General features: G+C 44.2%; 1 protein-coding gene and 1 long non-coding RNA gene across 4 annotated transcripts; one reads left to right on the top strand and one right to left on the bottom strand.

Annotated features, from left to right (window-relative positions):
* Positions 1–4941: 4941 nt before the first annotated feature.
* LOC307197249 lies at positions 4942–19208 on the bottom strand. Of its 3 annotated transcripts, XR_013831361.1 has the most exons (5): positions 19086–19208; positions 16585–16680; positions 14044–14178; positions 8220–8290; positions 4942–7482 (listed from the first exon to the last, which is right to left on the bottom strand). It is a non-coding gene; the product is annotated as an uncharacterized lncRNA (long non-coding RNA). The 3 variants fall into 3 exon arrangements; XR_013831362.1 differs by lacking the exon at positions 4942–7482 and having other exon boundaries at positions 8126–8290; XR_013831363.1 differs by lacking the exons at positions 4942–7482; positions 8220–8290 and adding an exon at positions 12469–13362.
* LOC307197248 (uncharacterized protein C12orf76 homolog) lies at positions 18461–24738 on the top strand. The gene is made up of 2 exons (XM_079943016.1): positions 18461–19555; positions 23417–24738. Exons 1-2 carry the CDS (start codon positions 19423–19425, stop codon positions 23500–23502), a joined length of 219 nt encoding a protein of 72 aa, XP_079799142.1. The 5' UTR covers positions 18461–19422; the 3' UTR covers positions 23503–24738.
* Positions 24739–25597: the final 859 nt, after the last annotated feature.

The following is a 25597-nucleotide window of genomic DNA, read 5'->3' as shown; positions in this document are numbered from 1 at the left end:
GGAAGGCTGAACATTTACCTATGAATTTAAACTGCTGTAATTTTTTTTTTTTTTTGCGGTACGTGGCCCTCCCACTGCTGTGGCCTCTCCCGCCGCGGAGCACAGGCTCCGGACGCGCAGGCTCAGCGGCCACGGCTCACGGGCCTAGCCGCATGCGGGATCTTCCCGGATCAGGGCACGAACCCGTGTCCCCTGCATCGGCAGGCGGACTCCCAACCACTGTGCCACCAGGGAGGCCCTAAACTGCTGTAATTTTTAATAATCTTGCGAGGAGCAGATTGTCAGGATATCCTATTTATCAAGAGACAGAAATGTCTACAAAACTGAGCCGTCACAGGTTCAGATGGGTCCTTGCTTTCTGGTGATCATTTCAGAAAGTAGAATCTAGGAGGCAGGAAACCTGGATCAGAGCAGGGAAGAGCCAAATCCTTTCATAGACTTCGACATAGCGGCACCTAGCGGGTAGCTGGGAGATGGCTGGAGTCTTTTATGATTACCTCATTAATCAAATGTTAAGTATATCTGCAACTGTCACTCAAGAACTAAAGCCTCTCCAGGCTTTTTATATTTGAAGGGAAAAAGCCAAAATATGTGGGAAAAAAATTTTCATACTTATTCATTTTTGCTGCACCGGGTCTTAGCTGCGGCACGTGGGATCTTCAGTTGAGGCACAAAGGCGTCTTAGTTGCGGCATGCACGCGGGATCTAGTTCCCCCACCAGGGATCAAACCTGGGCCCCCTGAATTGGGAGCATGGTGTCTTACCCATTGGACCACCAGGGAAGTCCCTGTGGGAAAATGTTTAAAAACAACAACAAACTCTCAGATTTCGTTGAGGGTTCGGTAGCAAGGATATTTTTTAAACGTACAATTTAGGACCTTTCCATATTTTGAATCTCAAAAACATCTAAAATGAGTCATGATTTTTGATCCACCTACATTTTGAAATTTCACTGTGCGGTAAAACACGATGACAGTAATAACAGATTTCTTCTTTCTAGTTATTCATTGGCAATAAAATGAAAGTGGCTAGTCTATCTCACAGGATGGGAATTAAGCACGGCCAAATCCCATCTCACCTTCCCTTCTTACTACATGATTCCTTAGTAAATAGGTTGTGTGTCCATCAACCTGGACCCACATATTCTAAATAGTTGAGGTAAAGCCAGTGAGAGTTTAATCAGGTATTAGTGAGGGGCGAATATTAATCAGTAAAGCTGAGGGTTTTAGGTCTTAAGAAAATATTAGTGAAATTTAAATGAGTTTTACCTACCACTGAGTAGAGATTAAGCATGAATTTTTTACTAATATACATACATATGCACATATATACATGGAGTAATATTAATGAAATTAAATGTAAAGGTCTGATTTTATCTAAAAGCCAAGAAAAAATTATAACTGTTGGCCATAGGCAATGTTCTTGAGATCTATAAATACTCAAATACAAAATTTCTGAAAATGCAATTCATTTTGGTTCAATGTTGAATAAAAACATTTGTGGTGACCTCTTAGTCATTAGTAAATCATATTTCTGCCAGAATTAAATCAAAATATGATCAGATTAAAGAGGTGAGGCCTGTTGTGAATAGGGTGGGAAGAGGATGCTTCAATATAAAAAAGCCCCTTGTAGGTGACTCTCACTCCAGAACTGAGTCACTTTAAGGAGAATCTAGTAGAGGAGAGGTGAGTCTAATCTTACGTAATTTCTTTTTTACCTCTCAGTTTTCTACAAAAGGCAAATATGACAGCCAAATTTTGGGGAATGGAGTAATTTTTTTTTTTTTTCGGCTGCACTGCATGGCTCGTGGATCTTAGTTCCCCAAACAGGGATTGAACCTGTGCCCTTGGCAGTGAAAGTGCGGAGTCCTAACCACTGGACAGCCAGGGGAGTCCCTGGAGTAATTTATTAATACAGTAAGTGTTGCCGAGGCCAGCTCAATCCCAGACCTAGTGTGTACACTTAGGGACCCTTGGGCCCTCTGCTCCAGGAGCTGTAGGCAGGACTACGTTTCAACACCCAGGCTGGAGAGATGATTCTCTTTTTCCTTAATCAGATCCTGGATGGAGTCCTCTACCACATGGTGAATCGAGTTTCCCCCATTGACTGATGCAACCTCTCACCTGCTGCTGGGGACCTGAGCCACAGCCGAGTCGGACCAGCTGGCGGGAGTTGGAGGATCTCTGAGTCTAGACCAGGATGTCCAGTAGAATGTAACCCACATATCTAATTATAAATTTTCTAGTAGCCACATTAAATAAAATAAAAGGAAACAAGTCAAAATAATTTTAGTCAGCAAAATGTTATCACTTCAACAGGTATTTACACTGACGACACAAACATTGTTTAAAAGATCTCAATAAGATAGTTGAAATTTGCTTTTTCTTATTCCGTCTTCAGAATCCATTGTGCATTTTTACACTCAGAGCACATCTCAGTTCAAATAAGCCAAATTTCAACCTGTGGTTGGCGACTACAGTACTGGACAACCCATGTCTAGTCCATTCACTAACTCAAGTCAAAGCTAAATGATGGATTGAGTCTTTCTTTCCTTTCCTTTTTTTTTCTTTAATGTAATGCATCTCTCCATCAATGCACTTAACTTTTTTTAAAAAATAAATTCATTTATTTATTTTTGGCTGCGTTGGGTCTTCGTTGCTGCACGTGGGCTTTCTTTCTTGCGGAGAGCGGGGGCTACTCTTGGTTGTAGTGCGCGGGCCTCTCACTGCCATGGCTTCTCTCATTGCGGAGCACGGGCTCTAGGCGCGCAGGCTTCTATAGTTGTGGCATGCTGGCTCAGTAGAGGTGGCTCACAGGATCTAGAGCGCAGGCTCAGTAGTTGTGGCGCATGGGCTTAGTTGCTCCGGGGCATGTGGGACCTTCCCTGACCAGGGCTCCAACCCGTGTCCCCTTCATTGGCAGGTGGATTCTTCACTACTGTGCCACCAGGGAAGTCCCTGGATTGAGTCTTTCATTCTAACTAGCACTCCAAATACCAGAAGTTCTGGGGCAAAGGTCAGTTATATTTATATTTATACTTATATTTACATTTTATGTCATTACCTAGCACAATGGATGGCACATATTAGGAACCTGATGTATCTATACAAGTAAAAAGGATAGAGCCCCAAGCACTAATGGTCATTCAACTCATGGAAACTCTAACAACTTGCTCATTTTTCCACAGAAAGTGACTATGGCTAAACATTTTAAAGAAGCAAGTAGATGTCTCATCTGCCTAGGTTATCTTGAAAAACCTACGTACCTAAAACACAGATATGTCTGCTGCCTCTGGTGCATCAATTCAACAGAGGAAGCCCCATTGGAAGTGTTCATTGTGCCCGTTCTGCTCTGTGCTCACTGAGAAGAATGAGACCAAGACAAATGGTCAGTTGAGGAACCTGGCGAGAGCCCCACCTGAGTAATGTTCCACAGTTTAACCCAAGGATGCTAAAGCTCCAAGGTGAGGCATCTGTCCTAACTACTCCTCCCCATGGAGGACCCAGGAAAAAGCAACTCTGCTAAGGTCTCCATTAAATATAGGCATTATTTGAATTCTGGCGCCTAAATTTTTATCCCCTAAACAATGGTGTTTCTCACTGAGTATGAATTAGAACCACCTGGAGATTTTTAAGAGGATATAGTATTTAGGTCATGCCTTGATCTGTGTTGTTCAATAGGGTAGGCACTGGTGGCCACTGAGCACTCAAAACAGGGGTAGTGCCATAGAGAAATGATAATATTTTGGATATATTGAGTTTAACACATATTTTATTGAAGTCGTTTTTGTATAAGTTTACAAGAATCTTTAAAATTACACATGTGACTCATGTTCTATTTCTATTGAGAAGCACTGCTTTAACTATGGCTTCTCAAACTTGAATGTGCATTTAATTACCTGGGGTCTTCTTAAAATGCAGATTCTGTTTCTATAGGGCTGGACTAGCCTGAGAATCTGCATTCTGACATGAGCCCAGGATGATACCTCTGGTTCCCGACCACACGTGAAGAGTAGCAAAACCACTACTGTCTGAATCTGCAATGTTTCTCAGCCCCCAGGTGATTCTAACCCACACTGGGTGTGGGCAACCACTGTGATGGATCAATGTATGTTTGGTAAATATCCCAGTCCACAATATCAGTTGTGAGAAAAATGAATTGTTGATTTTCTAAGTGAGTTTACTCTTTGCTCCATGCAAACTTGTATTGGGGATAGCAAAACCGGTCCCAGACATTTTGTCCTTGACAACCCACAGTCTGACTATCAGACATGTCCCAGCATCTTCCACTGAGCCAATCATCAGAGAGCCTAACAAAGTGAGTGGCACTGTTCCAGACAACAGGGGCACTTCTGAAGCTTCCTGTGCCTCCACCCACAGTCTTGTTAGAATAAGCAGTTCTGCTCCAGACTCTGATAATTAGGGCTAGCTGGAGATGCTGGCAGTCCAGAAAGCCATTCTTCTCCAGTTTCCCTTCTCCTCTGAGCAAGTTCTAGTTCTAATTTGCCATCGAGGTCCAAAGGCATCCCTACTCATGCCCAAGGAAATCTCTGACTGGCTGGGAAAGATGCCTCTTGCTCTGTCTTGACGTTGGCCAAGATAACCCACTGTCTCAGGACTCCTAACATTACCCATTCATTTGTTGTAACACTAGGAAAATGAAAACCCGGAATTCAGTCAGCAAGATGAAATGAGAAAGGGAATTGTAAAGAAAAAAAAGTTTATAATTTCAGTATTATTCTGCAATAAATAAAATTACTTTTCCTTGATTCAGAATAGATGCGATGTCTATCTTTTGTTATGATCTAGACTAACATATATTAAAGAGCAAACACAGCTATGGTGTCTGCTTTCATGAATCTAACACATTAAAGAGAGGACACATCTTTAATCAGTGGACCACAGAACAATATAAAAACTCCTACAATCAATATTAGGCCCATGTTTCTAGACACATAGGATAATTAGACCAATTCAGGTAAGCAAAGGAAATTCCCCCCAAGAAAAGTTCTGATTAGGGAATAAAAGCTGATTTTTTTTTTTTTTTTGCGGTACGCGGGCCTCTCACTGCTGTGGCCTCTCCCGTTGCGGAGCACAGGCTCCGGACGCGCAGGCTCAGCGGCCATGGCTCACGGGCCCAGCCGCTCCGCGGCATGTGGGATCTTCCCGGACCGGGGCACGAACCCGTGTCCCCTGCATCAGCAGGCGGACTGTCAACCACTGCACCACCAGGGAAGCCCTCTATAGCTTTTTTCAAAAACTTTTTTTTAACTTTTTATTTTATAGTGGAGTATAGCCTGTTAACAATGTGATAGTTTCAGGTGCACAGCAAAGTGACTCAACCATACATATACATGTATCCATTCTCCCCCAGACGCCCCTTCCATCCAGCCTGCCACGTAACATTGAGCAGATTTCCCCATGCTATATGGTAGGTCCTTGCTGGTTATCCGTTTTAAATATAGCAGCGTGTGCATGTTGATCCCAAATTCCCTAACTATCCCTCCATCCCATCCTTCCCTCCATAACGGTAAGTTCATTCTCTAAGTCTTCGAGCCTGTTTCTGTTTTGTAAATAAGTTCATTTGTATGAACATAGGGCTCTTGGGCACTTGAAACGTGTCTAGTGTGATGAAGGAACAAATGCTTAATTTGATTTAATTTAACTAATTTAAATATGAACAGGTACATCTGGCTGGTGGCTACCAGACTGGGCAGTGCAGCTCTAGAATCCAAAGAGGGGGAAGATGTGACCACCTGTCCCCTGCTTGCTCCTTGCAGAGTAGTTTACTAGCCTTTCCACCGCTGATCTGACCAGTGACATCTTTCAGTCTAGCAGTTTCGTCTTTTTGTTTTGTAGGGAAAAATACTGATGCCTACAGGACTATCAAATTCTATTAAAATACAATCTATTCCACACAAGATTCATGATCCAAAAGGAAACCCAAACCCTACTTTGTCTCATTTTATATTGACTTGAAACAACTCCCTTGACTTGTTAAGGCTTCGCAAGAAACCCAGACGCTATTTCCTCTGGCAGGTTTGACAGGGACGTGAGTGGCGAAGTTCCTATCCCACTGCTGAGTTCCTCTTTCCCCACCTCGCAACGTATAACCTCCCCTTCATCCTCCCAGGAAGGGAGCTCCTGACGCTCGGTCCCTGAAGGAGATCTCTGTCCAGTGTTTCATGCCCAGAACACAGAAACTAGGCCTGGCATTAGCGACGGTTCTGACTTTCCACACGACAATGGCACTTGCTACTCTTGGCAACATTTTCTGAAGCAAAATATGAGATCTCAGTTGGTGAAAGTTGGGGTGAATCTCTTCCTGGAGGCTCCCTTCTCAGATTCCTTCAGAACCGGGAGTGACATGTGGGTTCCCCCCGGGGCTCCTGCAAAAAGAAGGAACCCTGCCCCAGCACCATAGCCGAGATGGGGGAGGTTTAATGCTGAGACCGCCTGTAATCTAAAGGTTTGGGGGAAGAAGGGAAGAAGCAGGAATGAAGCATCATTGGGGGAAATATCCATTTAATACTAAAGTATCTGAGGGATCAAGGGCTGGGGTTACTGCATCTCAGGTCCAGTGAGCATCCCACACAAAGAGGCTTAGGAACAAGGATTAAAATCATAATTGATGCCAAATCAAAGGAGAATTTCAGTCTCTCCCAGGCAGCAGACGTGTGGGAGAAAGTGCAGAGGCTCTGGATCAAAGGCTCCAGACTGCCTCACCCAGTTCCCCACCCATGGGCTGTGCGACCCCCCATAATTCACCCACCTTCTCCAGCCTCTGTTTTCTCTTCTGTGAAATAAGGACAATGATGGCTGCTTTTCATTCACCACCAATCAAACTGCCTGAAGACACTATAAAGGGCTCGACGGAGGTGAGAATTATTAATAGAAGTTGTTATTGACTCAATCACAGTGATTCTGAAACACACTTTTGTCCACTTGGAACCCTATGAACATTTGCCTCGCTGGTGATGGGATTTTTCCCCTGAGCTTATTGAGGTATTCCTGCCATACAAGAACTGCACACATTTTAAGTGTACAATTTGATACATTTTGAAACAGATATAATCACATGAAACAGTAGCGATGGGATTTTTCATTTAGAAGCTGACACTGGCAGTTGCCTTGCTGGAGGCAATCTAGGGAAACACACACACAGACACACACATGTGCACATGCACACTCAGAATCACACCACCCAGATCACACAGACAACAGCCCACTGCTATGCACACAACCTGTCACCACTTAAAGGCAATGAAACTGCTTCTTGAAAAACGGCCATGGTTCTTTGCCTTGGAAATCAGTTTCTTTCCTCACATCCTCAGCCCTTGTTCCCAGCAGGAATTCAGAATCAGGGTGGCTCTCCAGATGAAAGCCAGCAAACAAAGCCCACCTTCCTTATCATCAGCATTTTTTCCCCAAGCAAATGATTGATTCCAGAGTACGTACCATTTTCAGTTACCCTTGAGGCCACCTGCAATTACAGAAAAGAAAACACTATGAGTATCAGATCACGCTGTGTGTTGTTGACATGGATCTTTTATCCAATCGGTGACTTTAGAAAAACAGATGGGAAACTGTCCAGTCAAATGTCCCAAAAGATACTATAGGAGACACTGGTGAAAATGGCACAAGCTTTTCCTGCACCATGAATCTTTCAAGTGCATATTGGTTGCCCCTTGCAAAATTCTTAATCCACTGAGGAAACATCTTTTTTTTTCTTTTTTTTTGGCTGTGTCCGGTCTTTGTTGCTGCACCCTGTATCTTTGCTGAGGCATGAGGGATTTTCACTGTGGCACGCAGGCTCTTCTAGTTGAGGCGTGCAAGCTCAGTAGTTGTGGCACACAGGCTTAGTTGCCCCACGGCATGGGGGATCTTAGCTCCCTGACCAGGGGGCCAGGGATCGAACCTGTGCCCCCTGCTTTGGAAGGCAGATTCTTTACCACTGGACCACCAGGGAAGTCCCCTGAGGAAACATTTCTGATGAAGAAAGGTCCCTGCGTGACCTATAAGCTGATGCGGCATTTCTGAATGGCTTCTTAAATCAAGGGTCACTGGGGAGAGACTCAACGCTCCCCGACAAGGCAACTATAAATCCCACCTTTAATGCACATGGTCAGATTTTCATATGTGAATTCAACTGAATTAAAAAAGAAAGAAAGAAACCAAGAAAGCAGCACTTCTATCTCAGACGAAGAAGGGTGAGCTTACCTTGGCATTAAATGGACTCTCTTCCTCTGCCCTGTCCCTGGGCAGCTCCTCCACCAGGCCCTCGGGGAGAGCTGGAAGGACGCAGAGTGACTGTCAGTCATTGGTGATGCTGTTCAGGAATCACTCAGGGAGGTTTGCTTGATGTGGACCCAGGGCCAGAGTGTACGGCAGCGACTGGTTAACAAGCAAGGACTGGGCATTAAGGGCCACCCTCCTTGGTGGATGAAGGAAGGCAAAGGAGAGGAGCAGGAAAGAAATGAGAAGCAGGGTCCAGGCTAATAACAAAGCCATATACTGAGTTCTTATTTGTCGCTGTTCCAGGGTATGAAGCTCACACCATCTGACACCTGCAGAACTTGCGGTGATAATATTATTGAATACACTAAAATACCCCTGATTCTTATATGCTTGGGGCCAGAGGCTGGAGAGTGACCCCAGCACTGACAGATGCCGACCTGCATCGTCTACATGGAGCCTCACACCTCTCAGAAGCTGTGGACTGACCAGGAGCGCCAGGCTCCTGATGTGCGTTCACACTCAGGACTCCGCCCAAGCCGGCTGTTAAATGCACCTAGAGTGCCCTGGGCTCCGTGCCCACTGAGAACACCTCCTGATGGTGGGCAGTGTCTGGGACCCCGTAGATGTACACGGATGCTGCGAAGCTCCTGCCCTGAGACGAACGACCCCGTGGCTGAGTGACAAGTGCAGGTCAGCGGTCTAGAGCACCAGCCACATGCCCGGGCTCCCACGTTGGCTCTTCCATGTAGGAGCTCCTGAGCTTGGGTCAATCGTCTCTGCACCTCAGTTTCTCTCCCAGGGGAGTGGAGATAGTAAACCAATGCCCAGGCACAGCTGTGGGGAGGGTTGAACAAGACAATGTACATAAAGTGCGCAGTGGTGTTAGGACTTTCTTTGAGAAAGGTGACGCTTGTGATTGTGATGTGTTAAGTGGGACATATCTACTGGGGAAACACGTATTTTTAACCGTACGTATTGCCTACACAATCACAATCACATCACACAGACCCACACACAGACAACCCTAAAGCCCCATGGGCACTGACCCACACCACCTCAAGGGAACACAGCTGCTCCCAGGGGCTGCAGACCATGGCCATAGTTCTCTACCTGGAAACTCGGTCCTTACCCCACACCCGTAATCCTCATCCCAGCAGGAAGCTGGAAATAGGGTGACTTTCTAGACTAAAACCAGCAAGAAAGCCCCACCTCCCTTTTCTTCTAGATTTTTCCTCAGCAAGTGAGTGATTCTAAAATATGTATCCTTGGGCTTCCCTGGTGGCGCAGTGATTAAGAATCCGCCTGCCAATGCAGGGGACACGGGTTCGAGCCCTGGTCCGGGAAGATCCCACATGCCGCAGAGCAACTAAACCCATGTGCCACAACTACTGAGCCTGCGCTCTAGAGCCTGTGAGCCACAATTACTGAGCCCACGTGCCACAACTACTGAAGCCCATTTGCCTAGAGCCTGTGCTCCGCAACAAGAGAAGCCACCGCAATGAGAAGCCCGCACACCGCAACAAAGAGTAGCCCCTGCTCGCTCCAACTAAAGAAAGCCCACGCGCAGCAACAAAGACCCAACACAGCCAAAAGTTAATTAATTAATTAATTAAAAAACAACAACAACAAAAAACATGTACCCTTTTCACTGGTTCTTGAGGCCAACTGCAAATACAGAAAAGACGACGCTATGAGGGTCAGATCATGCTGTATACTGCCTGCATAGTTCTTTTGTTCTCTTGGTGAGTCTAGAAAACCAAATGGGAAACAGCAGTTGACTCAAGGGAAACCAAAGCAAAACAGACCAAACCTCCTCACGCCAAAAGGCACCGGCTTTTCCTGGAGAACATGTCACTAAAGTCCATTTTAGTTGGCAATTACATAATTCTTGTCCAAGGGGGAGAAATTGCTGCTGGTGGAAATGCTTGCTACCACAGAGTTCTGTAATTGACGCTACCATCTTTGAATGCCCTCCTGAATCACATGTCAGTTGGTGAAAGACTCCTAAGTGACACTCTCCCCAGCATGGAAACTGTATATACCATCTATAATCTTCATTGTCAGATTTGAATACATGAATTCAATTGAACGTGAAATAAATGAACAAAGCAACGTAATGATCTCAGACAAAATCAAGCAACCCTATCTTCGTGTTAGATAGGGTTTCTTCCTCTGCTCTGTCATGAGGGAGCTCCTCCAATAGGCCCTCAGGGAGGTTTGGCTGACTTGGGCAAGGAGACAGGCTGCATGGATGTGGTTGGTAAACAAGCATGGACAGAGCTGCCGCAGGGCCACCTGCCTGGTGGACAAAGGAAGGCAAAGGAGAGGAGCAGAGAAGATGGGAAAGACACAGCCCTTGGCTTTTCAGCAGAAGGAAACCTGTATCACTGTGAAATATTCAATTTACAAAACTATATGCTATCATTCATGACAGAGTCCCATCACTCATCCTGCCCGTTTTGAAGTCCAGTTAAATTACTGCTACATTTTTAACATCTTCCAAAAACCATTTCAGCCTCCATGGATCACATATGCTATTACCACATTTATCATCTGTTGTATAGAATTTTGCAAGTGATAAAAAGCAAACATTTATTGGGGGACTGGATTTAATTCCAGACAAAATATTCTATTATATTCATTCACTAACATTTTGTCATAAATACAATCAGTTATAGAAGTTTTGAAAATACTGACATCCTACTATTTAAAAATGGCCACAAATAATAGATGATATTTTTGCTTCCAGTCTTCCTGTTCTGTACCATTTGTGTATTCATTGGTTAGTGGCTGTCCATACTCATACTAGTCAGACAATTGTGAGAGAGTTTACTAATGAGTTCATCCTCCAACATGACCCCACGGCAGGCAGCAATACCAGCATTCCTAGATCAGCTTGTGGGAGCTACAATGGGCAATAAGAACCTTGCGCTCTAAATGCTGAGGATCTGTGTTCTGATTGTGGATTACTGCTTTCTGTAATGGAGGTGCAGACATAAAGGCAGGCCACTATTGTTTCAAATCCCACCAGTTGAGTGGCTTCCAGGGTATTTAAGAGAAAGCATCTTTTTTTTTTTCCTCTCTTTCATTTTTTCCTTTCCCTTTTTGTGGGAGCCAGATATTTAAAGATTAGGATATTCAAAAGTAATCGTATGTATGGGAGAATTTAGAAAGTGACTGCACATCCCCAGGGAAAGACACAGCCTCAGAAAAGACCTGAGAAAACCTTAAGCTTATACCACAGAGTGATTCCAGCACAGAAACACCCTATAACAATTAAAACACACACACACACACAAAACAGCCAACACTGCGGAAGAGAAAGAATCAGATTTCCATAGATACCACATTATAAGATTCAAATGTCCAGTATTCAACAAAGAAAGTACAAGGCATAAGAAGAAACAAGAAAGTTTTTTTTTTTGTTTTTGCGGTACGCGGGCCTCTCACTGTTGCGGCCTCTCCCGTTGCGGAGCACAGGCTCCGGACGCGCAGGCTCAGTGGCCATGGCTCACGGGCCTAGCCTCTCCGTGGCATGTGGGATCTTCCCGGACCGGGGCACGAACCTGTGTCCCCTGCATCGGCAGGCGACTCTCAACCACTGCGCCACCAGGGAATCCCAACAAGAAAGTATTTGTCTAAAAAAAACCCGACAAAAACCATCCTCAAGGAATACAATATGGCAGATTTACTACAAACTATCTTGAGATATTAAAAAAGCTGAACAGAGACATGGGCAAAGTCAGGAAATTGATTATGCAATTAAACTAGATATCACAGCAAAAAATATAGTAGGAAAATCCCCAAATACTTGTAGATTGAACAATACACTTCTAAATAAAACATGGGTCATAAAAAGTCTCAAGGGGCTTCCCTGGTGGTGCAGTGGTTGAGAATCTGCCTGCCAATGCAAGGGACACGGGTTCGAGCCCTGGTCTGGGAGGAACCCACATGCCGCGGAGCAACTGGGCCCGTGAGCCACAAACTACTGAGCCTGCTTGTCTGGAGCCTGCGCTCCGCAACAGGAGAGGCCGCGACAGTGAGAGGCCCGCGCACCGTGATGAAGAGTGGCCCTTGCTCGCCGCAACTAGAGAAAGCCCTCGCACAGAAACGAAGACCTGACACACACCCCCCCCAAAAAAACAAAAAGTCTCAAGAGAAAATTGTAAAATATTTTGAACCAAATTAAACGCAAATACAGTTTGTCAAAATGTATGGAAACACTGCCCTAAGAGGGAAATTTATAGAATTAAATGCAACATAATGGAAAATAAGATATAAAATTAATCATTAAGCTTCCATCTTAGAAAGCTAAACAAAGACATATAAAGTGAGCAAAGAAATAATAAAAATTATTGCAAAAATCACTGAAATTGAAAACAAAAAATCAAAAGAGAATATCAATGAAACCAAAGCTGGCTCTTTGCAAAGAACAATAAAATTCATGAACCTCTAGCTGGGCTGTCCATAAAATTTTTAAAAAAAGAAAAAAGAAGACACAAATTACTAATATGAGAAATGAAAGAGGGAGTGATCATTACTGAGCCTACGGACATTTAAAGGTTAACAAAGGAATATTTTGAACAACTCTATGCCCACAAATTTGGCAGCTTAAATGAACTGAACTAATTCCTTGAAAGACATAAACTACCAAAACCCACACAAGGAGAAATAGATAATCTGAATAGACCTATTTCTACCAAAGAAATTAAATCAATAATGAGTTATCTCCCCAAAATAAGAAAACACCAGGCCCTGATGATTTCACTGGTGAATTCTACCAAATTCTTACAAAGCAAACCATGCTTTTACTATATATTCCAGAAATCACGCTCTTAGGTATTAATCCAGTTAAGCTGAAAAATTATGTGCACACAAAAACCTGCACGGGACATTTTATGGCAGCTTTATTCATGACTGCTAAATCAAGATACCTTCAATGGGCGGATAGGTTTTTTATTTTAAATAATTTTGATACAACCATGCAATGAGTTATTATCCAATAATTTTAAAGAGAGAAGAAGAGCTATCAAGCCGTGGAAAAACATGGAAGAAACTTAAATGTATATTACAAAGTGAAAGAAGTCAGTCTGAAAAATCTACGTGCTCTGTGATTCCGACTATTCTGGAAAAGGCAAAAATATAGAGACAGTATTGGAAAGGGAAGAGGGATTAATAGCTGAAACACAGGGGCAGTGAGACTATTCTGTATGACACTGTAGTGGTGAATAAAGACATTATGCATTTGTCAAAAACTATAGAAACATATAACACAAAGAGTAAACCTTAATGTAAACTATGGACTTTAGTTAATAATAATATATCAATACTGGTTCATTAATAGTAACAGATATACCACACTAATGTAAGATGTTGATAATAGGAGAAACTGGGGTGGGGGCTGGGAGTATATGAGAACTTTCTCTATTATCTGCTCATTTTCTATGTTAATCTAAAACTGTCCTAAATACTAAAATCTATTAATTAAAAAAATCTGAAAAAAAAATCTGGCTGCACTGTTCCTTGGAAAGACCTACTTCTGCTAATGTTCAGCAATCAGCTAATACCCAAACATTAGCTAAGACCTTGTTTACTATTAAATGTAAACCAAACCTGAGTTGTAAATGCATCTTTACTTCTCTGGTCATAGCACAAATTACTGACTTAGTATATCTAAATTTTCACACATGGGAAAAAAGAAAAGAATATGGCTTAGCATTTCTATACTTTTCTCTTACATATAGTACACTGAATAAACTTCAATCATTATTCTTCAATCTACTTAATGACTTAATTTCCAAAGTACCTTCAATTGACTCATTTGTAGGGTGCACTTTGGGGTATGGCAGGATGCCCATTTTTCTGACCCACTTCTGGGGGTGAGGTGCATATCTTCTTGAATGAGGATCAAATTTTCTTTTTGTATCCATCAGGCCAGATTCTGGGAAATGCATTCACAACAAAGAGAGCAGCTGACACCTTGCTAGCAGAAGAGCACAGGAAAATTAGTGATAACTTATTCACAGTTCAAATTTTGATCCCATTATTCACCAGCTGCCTAGCAGAGCCTCCTGAATCAAAGTTGGGCTTTAGGAAGATCTTGCAGTTTGGCGTGCACTTAAAACACCCAAGAGACAGACTGCATGGGCAAATACCTTTATTTAGATGGGGCAATATAGGAAGGCAGCACAGTATAGACTGAGAGCATGGGTGCTGGTGCCTGATCATCTGGGTTCAAATCCCACTAGAAGCTGCATGAACCTAGGAAGATTATGTACCCTTCTGTGTCTGAGTTCTCTGCACTGTCCTTAAATAGAACCTATAGCATCATAGTATGAGGCGTGAAATGATTAAATACAAGGAAAGATTAAGAAAGAGTACTTCAGAAATCCTCTTTAAGTGTTTGATCATTAAATGTCTGGAAGAATAAGTTAGAATCTAGGTAGGGCTGCCTCCAGAGAGAGGACTTGGATGGCTATAGGACAGGGAAGGGTGGATGTTTACTTTTCATCCTTTACGTGGGAAGGGCACTTTACAGCTCATGGAGAATATCTGTTATCATCTCCTGTGATCCCCAGGTCAGCCCTGTGGAATGGGCAGTGCAGGAGCTGTAAAACCCACATTCTGTAGTTCACAGCACTGAAATTTAGAGATTTTAAGTGCCTCGTCCAGTCACATGATGTACAATGGAATTGGGACAGGAATGTAGTTGGTTCCTTGAGAACAGAGATCCCTGAACCCCTAAGACTTCTAGATTTCGCCCTATATACAAATCAAGGGCTCCTCTCCCTCTTTTTTTTTCAAAATACCCTGCTCCAGGGTTTCTGTGGGAGAGAGTTGATGCCCTGGAAGAGATCCTGAGCTACAAGAAGGGCTTAAACCCTGACCCAGCCTCCTGCCTCTAAGTTTCAACTCCTGACCCCAAACATGGCAGATTCCTCCAAACAGAGCCCCTCTGAAGGACAAGGGGAAGTATTACAACCATGTGTCCATCCTCCCCCAGCATCTTCCCACTGTCAGCTGTCTCACATTGAGCCTTCCTGATGACCAGTGTGGACTACCCTGAATGACCAGTGGTCTGTTTGGCCCCCAAGCTGGCTCGGAACTCAGGACATTCCAAACCAACTGTCACATGACAGCTCTGCCAAGAATTAACTTCCTTTCAACGGACCAATCCTGGATGAGCAGTTCATGTGACTTAACTGGGAAAGTGGGCATCTAGGCTGGTGCATTGTAATTTAATGAATTGAGTCTGTGACCCTCAGTGCTTCACTATTGATGTGAGCAACTCTCTGAGCGGCCTGGCTGGGGAGGGGCCCCGGCTGCACTGGCTCTGAGTGCACACCTTTTCTGCTCATCCTTCCTCACCAGAATCCAGGCCCTACAAGCTTCTCATCGTCCCTAGATCCTGCAGTAGCAGAGGACAGGCTCCCATCTCCTCCTAAAGGGACCCCTCCATAGCCCCATCCTAGAGATCCTACCCCAGGACTTTCTCTGAGGATGACCCAGGCCCTCCTAACCTCGGTCACCAAATGTTCATTCCACTAACCTGATGGCGTGATTGTCTCTTCTCTCCACTCTCCCAGGAAGCATCCAAACACCCAGTGATCCTTATGGAAATCCTGCCATGAAATCCCAGTTTTCTTTCCTTTCTAAAAATCTCTGAATCTAGGCTGCTAATAATTGGTATTGGATTTTGGCATCACCATTCAGAAGAGTTTGACCTGTAATTCCCCTTTCCTGCAATGTCTATTGCTAAGATGGTATCAAAATTCTCCTGATCTGATAAAAACAGTATGGGTGTGGTTCCTCTAAATCTCTTCTCTGGAAGATTGTGTTCAAGACTGGCATTATTCCTATCTTAAATATTCGGAAGAATTCAGAGGAAGACACCAGGGCCAGAAGTTTGCTTTGTGAGAAAAATATTCTCGGTATTTTTTTTTATTTGATGGCTACTTTACATATTATATGGTGCACAGATATTAAGTATACAACTTGATGACTTCTTAGAAACATAAATGTGTGTACTGCCAACATCCAAATCAATATAAAGAATTTCTGAAACACCTAGACAGCATTGTTTTTGCTATTTCCCAGTCAGCAACTCCCAAAAGGAACCCAATGTTCTGACTATGACCACTATACTTTATATTTCTCTGCTTTCAACATCAAATAAATGGAAACACAAGTATGAACACCTTTGTATCTGGCTGAATATTATGTCTGAATAGTACTGGAATTCATCGATGTTGTTATGAGAAGCAAGAATTTATTCTGAATTGCTGTCTCAGTATATAACATTGTACGTATAAGCACAATAAGTTTACTTCCTCTACGTCTTACATACCCTGTGTCGTTTCTCATGGTGGTTACTCAGAACGATGCAGGATGAATGATTCTGTACAGGCCTCCAGGTGGACATAAGCATGTCTCCTTCATGTGTCTGAGGGAGAGAAGCCAGTCAAAAAATATATATAACATATCGTATGATTCCATTTATATGAAATGTCCAGATTAGGCAAATCCATAGACACAGAACATAGATTAATGGTTGCCTGGAGCTAGGGGGAGAGGAGAATGTTTCCTGTTGATTGAAAGTGTTTAGTGACATGGGCTTCCCTGGTGGCACAGTGGTTAAGAATCCACCTGCCAATGCAGGGGACACGGGTTCAAGGCCTGGTCTGGGAAGATCCTACATGCCGCATAGCAACTAAGCCCGCGCCCCGCAACTACTGAAGCCCGCAACTCCTGAAGCCCTCAACTACTGAAGCCCGCGTGCCTAGAGCCCATGCTCTGCAACAAGAGAAGCCACCACAACGAGAAGCCCGGCAGCACAACAAAGAGCAGCCCCTGCTCTCTGCAACTAGAGAAAGCTCACGCACAGCAATGAAGACCCAACGCAGCCAAAAAAAAAAATTAAAATAAATTTATTTTAAAAAAAAGTGTTTAGTCCCAGATTCCAAATGGTTTACTAGTTTTAGGAGTTAGTTCCTGAGTCTTAACACTAACTTTGGAAGGTCATTTATGTTCCTTTACACAGAAATCCCCCTGGCCAGGGACATAGTTCTCTGGAATAGAATTGTGACTCAGTGTCATCAAACAAACAAAAATAGATGCAACTTTCAAAGTGCCTGAAGTAGATGTACTCAAAATGACGGAGGGCAAAAGTTGCCAAGTCGATGGCTTTAAAATTAGAATGTTGATGAAGCTAAATTTCACCTTGTCTCAGGACACAGGAGCATAAAAATGATTCTGTTTGAGGAAAGTGAAAAAGGCAACCTTGATTAACAATAAAAAGGAAAAATGGTACAGGAGAGGACAGCTGCTTCCCTGCTCTAAATGTAGGTGAAAATATACATTTTGCAGCTGTATTTTAAATATATAAGTTTCTTGGACGCCAGTCTCTTGTCCTTATTTGACACTGTACTTCTCCTGGGGTTTTAACATTTTGAAAATGCAATCTCAAGTGCCCAAGTAAGAAAAATGGTCTAAAAGGACATGAAGGTCATATGTGGAATTCCTGTTTCATGTCAACATGCACTGAAATGAATTAAGGATATGAGAGGGAGGAAGTGAGAGCAAAGATGGCTGGGTCCTACTTTAGCTGAAAGGACAGGTCAACAATTGAGACAGTCACTCTCTTTGCTAAAATAGTTGGGATACTTCTTGTTCAACTCAGGTTTCTGCAGGTCTACCAGGTCAGGATCCTTTGGGGTGAAAATCACAGCCACCTGACTCAACAAAGAAACTAAAGCAAAAAAGAAAGGAAGGAGGGAAGGAAGGAAGGAAGGGAAGAAGGAAGAAAGAAGAAAGAAACTTACTGGGTCAAGTGACTGCAAAGTCTAGCCCAGGTGTCTGGGGCTAGATGCTCAATGTCATCAGACTTCATTTCCATCTCTGCAATCATCTCAGAGCTCCTTTCTTCTGTGTTGGTTTCATCGTCTCAGCGAATGGTAAAATACGCAGAACAATACCTAGGTCAACAATACCTTGACCCAGGTATTATTCTGTGCAGCATTGGGCCAAACACTTAACTAAGCTGTTTCCTCATTTATTCAGCCAACATTCATGGAACATAATATGCTACTCTTCCAGGCTATGAAACAACAGTGCACAAGAACAAATCTCTGCCCTCATGGACCTTACATTCTAGGATGATAGCAGGTACCCAGTGCCAACTAAAAATTGTCTCTCGCCATCTGCCTCTACGAGGATGACGTCACTAGCCACTGCAGTCACTGACCTTCAACACACCCTGAAAGGAGTTCAGGGAAGAGATCAGGAATGTGGCACTCTGTGCTCTGGGAAAAACTGGCAGAGCAGGCCTTCAGGTAGTTAGATCTTTTTCAGGAGAAGACTTTATGAGCCCAATTTCTTGCATCTTCAATCTAGGAAAGCACTAAAATCATTGACAGAGACATCTGTTCCTCGTGACTGGCAGCAACCTTCTGCCAAAACGTGTGCTTGATTGCACCTATCCCCCTTCACTAAAATCATATATATAGCAACCTGCCCCCCTACCTCTTCAGAGCAGGTCCTCATTTTGCCACAAATAAAACTTAACTCACAACTCTCACCTTGTGATTTCTTTTTTCTCCAGTCAACATCACAAAATAACAAAATGTAGGTTAAATGTATAGGGTAAATGGGGAGAAGTTAAGAGGGGATGAAAGAGGCAAAAGAGTAGGGAGTGTATATATCGAGGGAGTGGAAGGGCTGCAATTTCAGCAAAAGATGTTCAGGTAAACACTCCCTGAGAAGGTGGCATTTGTAAGACAGGAATACAGTGTCTATTTCTCAGGCCTGTGGTGGAGATTTAGTAAGAAAATACACGGATTTGTAAAATACCTTCGATAGGTCCAAAACGGACCTAAGAAACCTCTCTGGAAAGAGGCCCGCCTAGAACTCTAAGAAAGAGGGAAATTTTGGTCGGGGCGGAACTGGGATCGAGGTGGACGTTGCCGCGACGGAACGGTGATCCCCCTGAAAATTGGCCCGGGCGGAAACGTTGGTCCTGGAGGAACGTGGATCCGGGAGGAAGCTTGGTGAGGGCCGAACTCTGGCCGGGACGTACAGTTACCCTGGCAACGACGCGCGCCCGGTGCGACGGAAGGCGGTGCGCGAGAGGTAACCGGGGCGGGGGTTCCGGCGGAAGTGGGTAGCTCTCCACTGCTGGGTAGGGAAGATGTTGCATCCAGGTTGGCAGTGGCTTTGCCTCGGACTGTGCAGCCTCCTGCTGGGACAGGCGGAGGCCCCGAGCCCCGTGGAGCCGCCGGAGCGGAGCCGGCCGTATGCAGTGCTGCGTGGGCAGAACCTGGGTGAGTGGCCGTGGGCGGGCGGGCGGTGGGGTCGGGTCTGCGCTTTTGCAGTTCCAGGCAGCCGGAGCTTCGCATGCGCGGGTGGACGGCGGGGGCCGTGTGGGGGCAGGCGGTGCAGGTGCGACCCTCTCTCTCCGAAGGCCTGGGACAGAGGCCTGAGCTGCGGTTCAGCGGAAGGCCTGGTCCTCGGTGGGCTTGATACATGCTGGTTGCATGAATGACCCGGGTCACAATCTGGGTCCCCTCCTCTGTGGCTGTGTGGGCCCAAGCTAGGCAATACGGCGCATGATATGTACCCCATCCCTTCTTCTTTTCTAATGGAACTAATAGTCATAGTCATAATGATAACTGGCATTTGTTGAGCATTTCCTATATACCGTGTTGTACTAAGCACTTTGTGTACGTGAGTTTATTTCAGCCTCACAGTAAGTTAATCAGAAAGGTACGGTTTTGAGCCCTGTTTACAGATAAGGGAAGTGAAACTCAGAGAGGTGAAGTTCTTTGTCCACGGTTACACAGCTAGGAAGTGGTGGAGGCCAGTAGGAGAACCTAAGTTTTGTGGGGCTTGAAACATACCTTTTGGGAGGATGTCATCAGCATGTACATATATATACACACATACATACGTACATATGGGCGTACATGGCTTTGGAAGGGGCCCTGGAGCTTAAAGCTTGGCAAACTTCACAATAACTCTGAATCTTGTTCTGCCAAAGTCCTTTCTTTGCGCTGAACGTCATTGGTATGTCTGTATATCTGCAAAGCTGCTACATAGTATTGTTTCTGGATTACCTTGACTCTCCATGAACTCATTGTCTGTCATGTATTGACCACTTAACTGTGTCCGTAGCACTCTGCTAAGTGGTTTCCATACATTATCCTGCTTAATCCTTCAGAACAGGATTTCTCAACCTAGGTACTACTGACATATTGGACCAGATGATTCTTTGTTAGGGGCCGGGGAACATACTGTTGTGAGCACACACTGTTCTGAGCACTGTAAGATGTTTAGCAGCGTCCCCAGCCTTTACCCACTAGATGCCAGTAGCACACCCCACTCCCGGTTCAGATAATCAAAATGTCTCTCAACATTTGCCAAATGGATTTTGCCACTGGGGCAAAATCCCGCTGGTTGAGAACAGTACTATTAAAAGTGTGGTGGCAGAGCAGTGAAGTCTGCAAACTATTTGTTATCTGCAAAGAGATGTCTTACAGCATTTGAGATTGTTTAGAAATTTAACGGTTTGACATTGTTGCAACATCCAAGCAACTCGAAACCACTTCTAGGTCCCTAACCCGGAATGCTTTCTAGGTAGAGGGAGCTGCTAATTAGTCATACACAGTAGGGCTAGGTAGTGGCCTGGGACAGACTAAAAGTTACAAAAACTAGTCCTTTACCACAGCTTTGTTTGAGAAACACTGCCCTAGACCATTCTGTGCAGTGGGTATTTTTATCTCCATTTTTAAAGAAGAGGAAACAGACACAGAGAGACTGTAACTTCTGTAAGGTCACGTAGTCTATAAGTGTAGACAGGAACCCAGACAGTCTAACCCCAAACCCTGCGTTCTTGACCACTGTGCTGCACTGCCTGTCTTGGTGGTAATAATGGCTTTCATTTATCATGTGCTTATTATCTGTCCGGCACTGTGTTGAGCGCTTTTCATAAAAAATACGAAAAAATTTTTGAGCTCTAAAATGAGATTTATTTGAATAAGATACAGTTGACAGATAAAACAGTAATGATGTGGATATGCTTTTCTAATTTTCCAATATTTTGGTTGGTTGACAAACAAATGTCACAGAAGTATTCCAAATAAGAGTTGGAACTGCCAGGAATATTGTAGAAAAAATGTTCACATGCAGTGAAAAGCTGGATCAAATGTCTTTTGGGACCCTTCCAAGGCTAAGATTTTCGGATTCTTTTAGAATATGCTGGCCACTTTAATAATTATACTTAAAACAATAGATTCCATGTGACAGTGTTAACTCAATCTTTAAAAAAAATGCAGTATTAGAATAGTTCCAAAACACATTTCACTTGAAATTCATTATTTTAATGACATTGATATCTAGGCCTTGTGAGATGGGTTTCATTTGCCCCATGTTATAGGGTAGAGAATGAGGTTCGAAAAGGGGAAGTGACCATAAGGAAGGACCTAAGTAGTCTTAACGGTTCTGCCAGGGCCTGCCATTCAGGCAACTAAAGGGAGGGAGAAAAGATAATGATGAAGAGTGGGAGATCAAGGCCCAAAAGTATAGCTATTCCAGTGGATATCGTGTACCTAACAACTCTTGGTTTTAAGCTCATTTTTTGTATTTTTTAAGAAGACTTCCATTCTCCAATTCTAGTCCCCTGCATTCCTGCTTTGGAGGTTTTTGTTTTTGTTTTGTTTTTTTAGAGCCTTTCCAAAACGCAAAAAAATTGGTTTAAATGGAATAAGACAGCTTTAGGTCCAATTGTAGTCAGAGCCTTAGAAACTCATGGAATTCTGAACTTTAAATATTAGGGCAGGGGCTTCCCTCGTGGCGCAGTGGTTGAGAGTCCGCCTGCCGATGCAGGGGACACGGGTTCGTGCCCTGGTCCGGGAAGATCCCACATGCCGCGGAGTGGCTGGGCCCATGGGCCATGGCCGCTGAGCCTGTGCGTCCGGAGCCTGTGCTCCGCAACAGGAGAGGCCACAACAGTGAGAGGCCCTCGTACTGAAAAAAAAAAAAAAAAAATTAGGGCAGGGACTTCCCTGGTTGCACAGTGGGTGAGAATCCACATGCCAATGCAGGGGACACGGGTTCGATCCCTGGTCTGGGACGATCCCACATGCCGTGGAGCAACTAAGCAACTTATTAAAATAAATAAGTTTGTTTAAAAAAAAATTAGGGCAGGTATTTAGGTAACAAGGGCTATTTTGAGATATGACGTCTAACTCATGTAAGTCATAGATTTTGTTTAACAGAGACCTTTTTTTAAAATTTATTTTTTGCTCCATCGGGTCTTCGTTGCTGCGTGCAGGTTTTCTCTAGTTGTGGCGGGCAGGGGCTACTCTTCATTTCGGTGCGTGGGCTTCTCATCGTGGTGGCTTCTCTTGTTGAGGAGCACAGGCTCTAGGCACGTGGGCTTCAGTAGTTGCAGCACATAGGCTCAGTAGTTGTGGCATGCAGGCCCTAGAGTGCACTGGCTTAGTTGCCTTGCGGCACATGAGATCTTAGTTCCCTGACCGGGGATCGAACTCGCGTCCCCTGCATTGTAAGGCGGATTCTTAACCACTGGACCACCAGGGAAGTCCCAGAGGGATCTTATTTCCCGACTAAATCAGATCATGTCATTCTTTGCCTACAACCCTGTCTTTAAACTTAGAATAAAATCCATGTTTCCTTCATGGTCTACAAGGCTCTGCATGAACTGGCTCCAGCCTTCCTCTCTGGCTTCATTCCCTGCCTTTCTTCCTTCACTCCTTCCTCACAGCCACACTCGCCTCCTTCCTGTTCATTGACTTTCTGGCTTGTTCTGGCCTCAGGTGCTTTCATTAGCTGATCCTTGGGCATGCAGATCTCCACATGGCCGGCTCCTTCCTCCCATTAAGGCCCCAGTTTGTCTGTCCCCTCCTCACTTGCTTCCTCCATCACCACTCCCAGCACTCTCACATTACTGTCTTCCTCACGGCACTTAAAAGCTGTGTGAAATGCTGTCATTTACGTTCTCTCCTCACGTGCATGGCGACACCCCCAGAGAGGGTCTGTCATGGCTGCTTCCCCCACACCTGGCACAGTGCCTGGCACCAAGTGGCATTTGGCAAATCGTTGTAAGTGGACAACTTACAGAACCTGAAGCTGCCGTTAGGAGGTAACCTGTTTTCCTTTTGCAGTGTTGATGGGAACTATTTTCAGCATCCTGCTGGTGACCGTGATCCTTATGGCATTTTGCGTCTACAAGCCCATTCGGCGCCGGTGATGGCCAAGCCAGCCCTCCCACGAGCCTTTGGGAGCAGAATAAGTCGTGTTGCACATGGGTCAGTGGAGAAGGTGGAATCAGAACTTAACTGCTTGGAAACGATCATCGGTCTGGACAGTTGGTAAATGCTGAATGATTTAGAAAAAACATCTAGCCATTATCTTATCCTAACACTGTAATGCAAGTATTTGGCCACTTGAGCCTGCTTCTCAGTGTTTCTTTTTATATCTGGCTGTACCTGTTGAAAGTAAGACCTGAAGCTCCAAGGTTCAGTGTAAAGTTGGAGTGTTCACGAGAAAGAAAACATGACTTTGTGAGTGATGTAAAATCCACACTGGAAAGGAATAATCATTAATGCTTGAAAATATTAAGAAGAGTAAGACTTAACATGTAGACATTCCCTGCTTAAGAACCATTTGGTCACAATGGGTTAAGAATCCCAAATGTTTTTAATTATCCCGACTTGGCCTAGATGCCCCGTTTGCAAAGCAGTGTCAGCTGTGGGGAACACAGGCCGCCACTCCTCACTCTGCACGGAGCTCTGCACTCAGACGCCCCCACTGAAGTTGGGGTCACACCAGCTAGGCCTGTGACCACGGGCACCCTTGGGCTGGGAGGCACTGGGGGTGGCTGGAAGTGTTAGCACTTGGCCCATCTGAAAAAGAATTGGTCCCATTCAGACACGTTGATCTCCTTGTCCTGCACTTAAGTCTTCCCAGCCCTTGGCCTAGAAGTCAGGGCAGCTTTTCTGATTCGGAATCTAAAAGAGACTCAGCAGGACCTCTTTTCCGCCCTGGGTGGGGAGGGCCTACAGAAGTGCGTGTTCACTGTGGCGGGTGGGTGTGTGTTTACACAGTTTAATTTCAACTTTGAAAATGCTGCTATTCACTTGCACTGTTGGTGAACTGGAATTTTCCCCCATGGAAATACTTTCGTACATACAGTATTTATTTTATTTTAAGGGTGCTGGGTTTAACTTTGTTGTTAAATTAAAATGCTTATCTTGTTTGTGCTCCATTCAAGCACAGCACTGATTTTGTTTTTAACAACCGGCACTTAATGTGAAATAACTGATGTGGGATACAGTAACTGACTTAAGGATTTTGTTTGTAACCCTAACACTGAGTCACTGAAACGTGCTTTTGAGCAAAATGTCCATTAAAACTAAAGTAAAATCTTATGTGCTGTTTTATTCCTAGTAATTATTTTCCAAGCATTTAAAATGCAGGTAGGGGTGTGTGTGTGCGTGTGCACACACTTGAATCTGATTTAATCTCTTGAGGCACTGTGAAGTGGAATTTTAAATTAATATGTGAAATAACACTACTGCCCCAAGGCAAGCTATTGATTATTTCAGAAAACTGACTGTAAGTAATCTCTCAGGCTGGGCCAGGGGCCAGAAGACCTGGATTCTTGTCCCAGCTCCAGTTATAAACAGGCTTAACTTCTCTAGAGCTTCAGTTTTCTCATCTGTGAAACAGTGATATACACACTTTATCTTTCTTTATTATAGTGAGGATCAAATGATGTAAAAAGTAACACAGATGGAGGTGGGGTCACCACAGTTGGCCTGTGCCTTGGAAGCCCGTGGTTATTGACTGGAGGGAGGAGTGACTGGGATTCTGAGACTTTGGCACGGACAGAGTTAAGTCCCAGGAGCCCACATCCCCGCCTCATCTGGGATGCCATGTTTTGATATCTGCCTAAAAACTTACTGCCATTTTTAGAATTTTAAAAGGAAACGGTAAAAACTTGTCAGGCCCATAAACCTTGTGACCTGCCGTTTGCCCAGTAATCACCAGCCAGGTAACTGGATCATGTTCAGTTTTCTGAAACAATAGTTATTCCCCATACAGATCCAAAACCCAGCCTGCATCATCATCCCAGTGTTACTGTCTGTTAAGTATGAGATTTCAGTCAAAAGTAGGACAAAGAATAACCTTTGTAGAAAAAAGCTTATTTCAGAGAAATGAGTAAAGATGACAACATCAATTCCAGGAGCGAGAGAGCAATAAACTGAAAACTTTTATGCACCAGAGGTTGACCAATTGCTATTTTCAAGTGGAATTATTCTCCTGATCTTCATCTTCAGGAG

The sequence above is a fragment of the Stenella coeruleoalba genome, assembly GCF_951394435.1.
Source record: "Stenella coeruleoalba genome assembly, chromosome: 14".
NCBI lineage: Eukaryota > Metazoa > Chordata > Mammalia > Artiodactyla > Delphinidae > Stenella > Stenella coeruleoalba.
The sequence above is the reverse complement of the archived record's forward strand: the minus strand, read 5'-3'. Positions and strand labels throughout refer to the sequence as shown.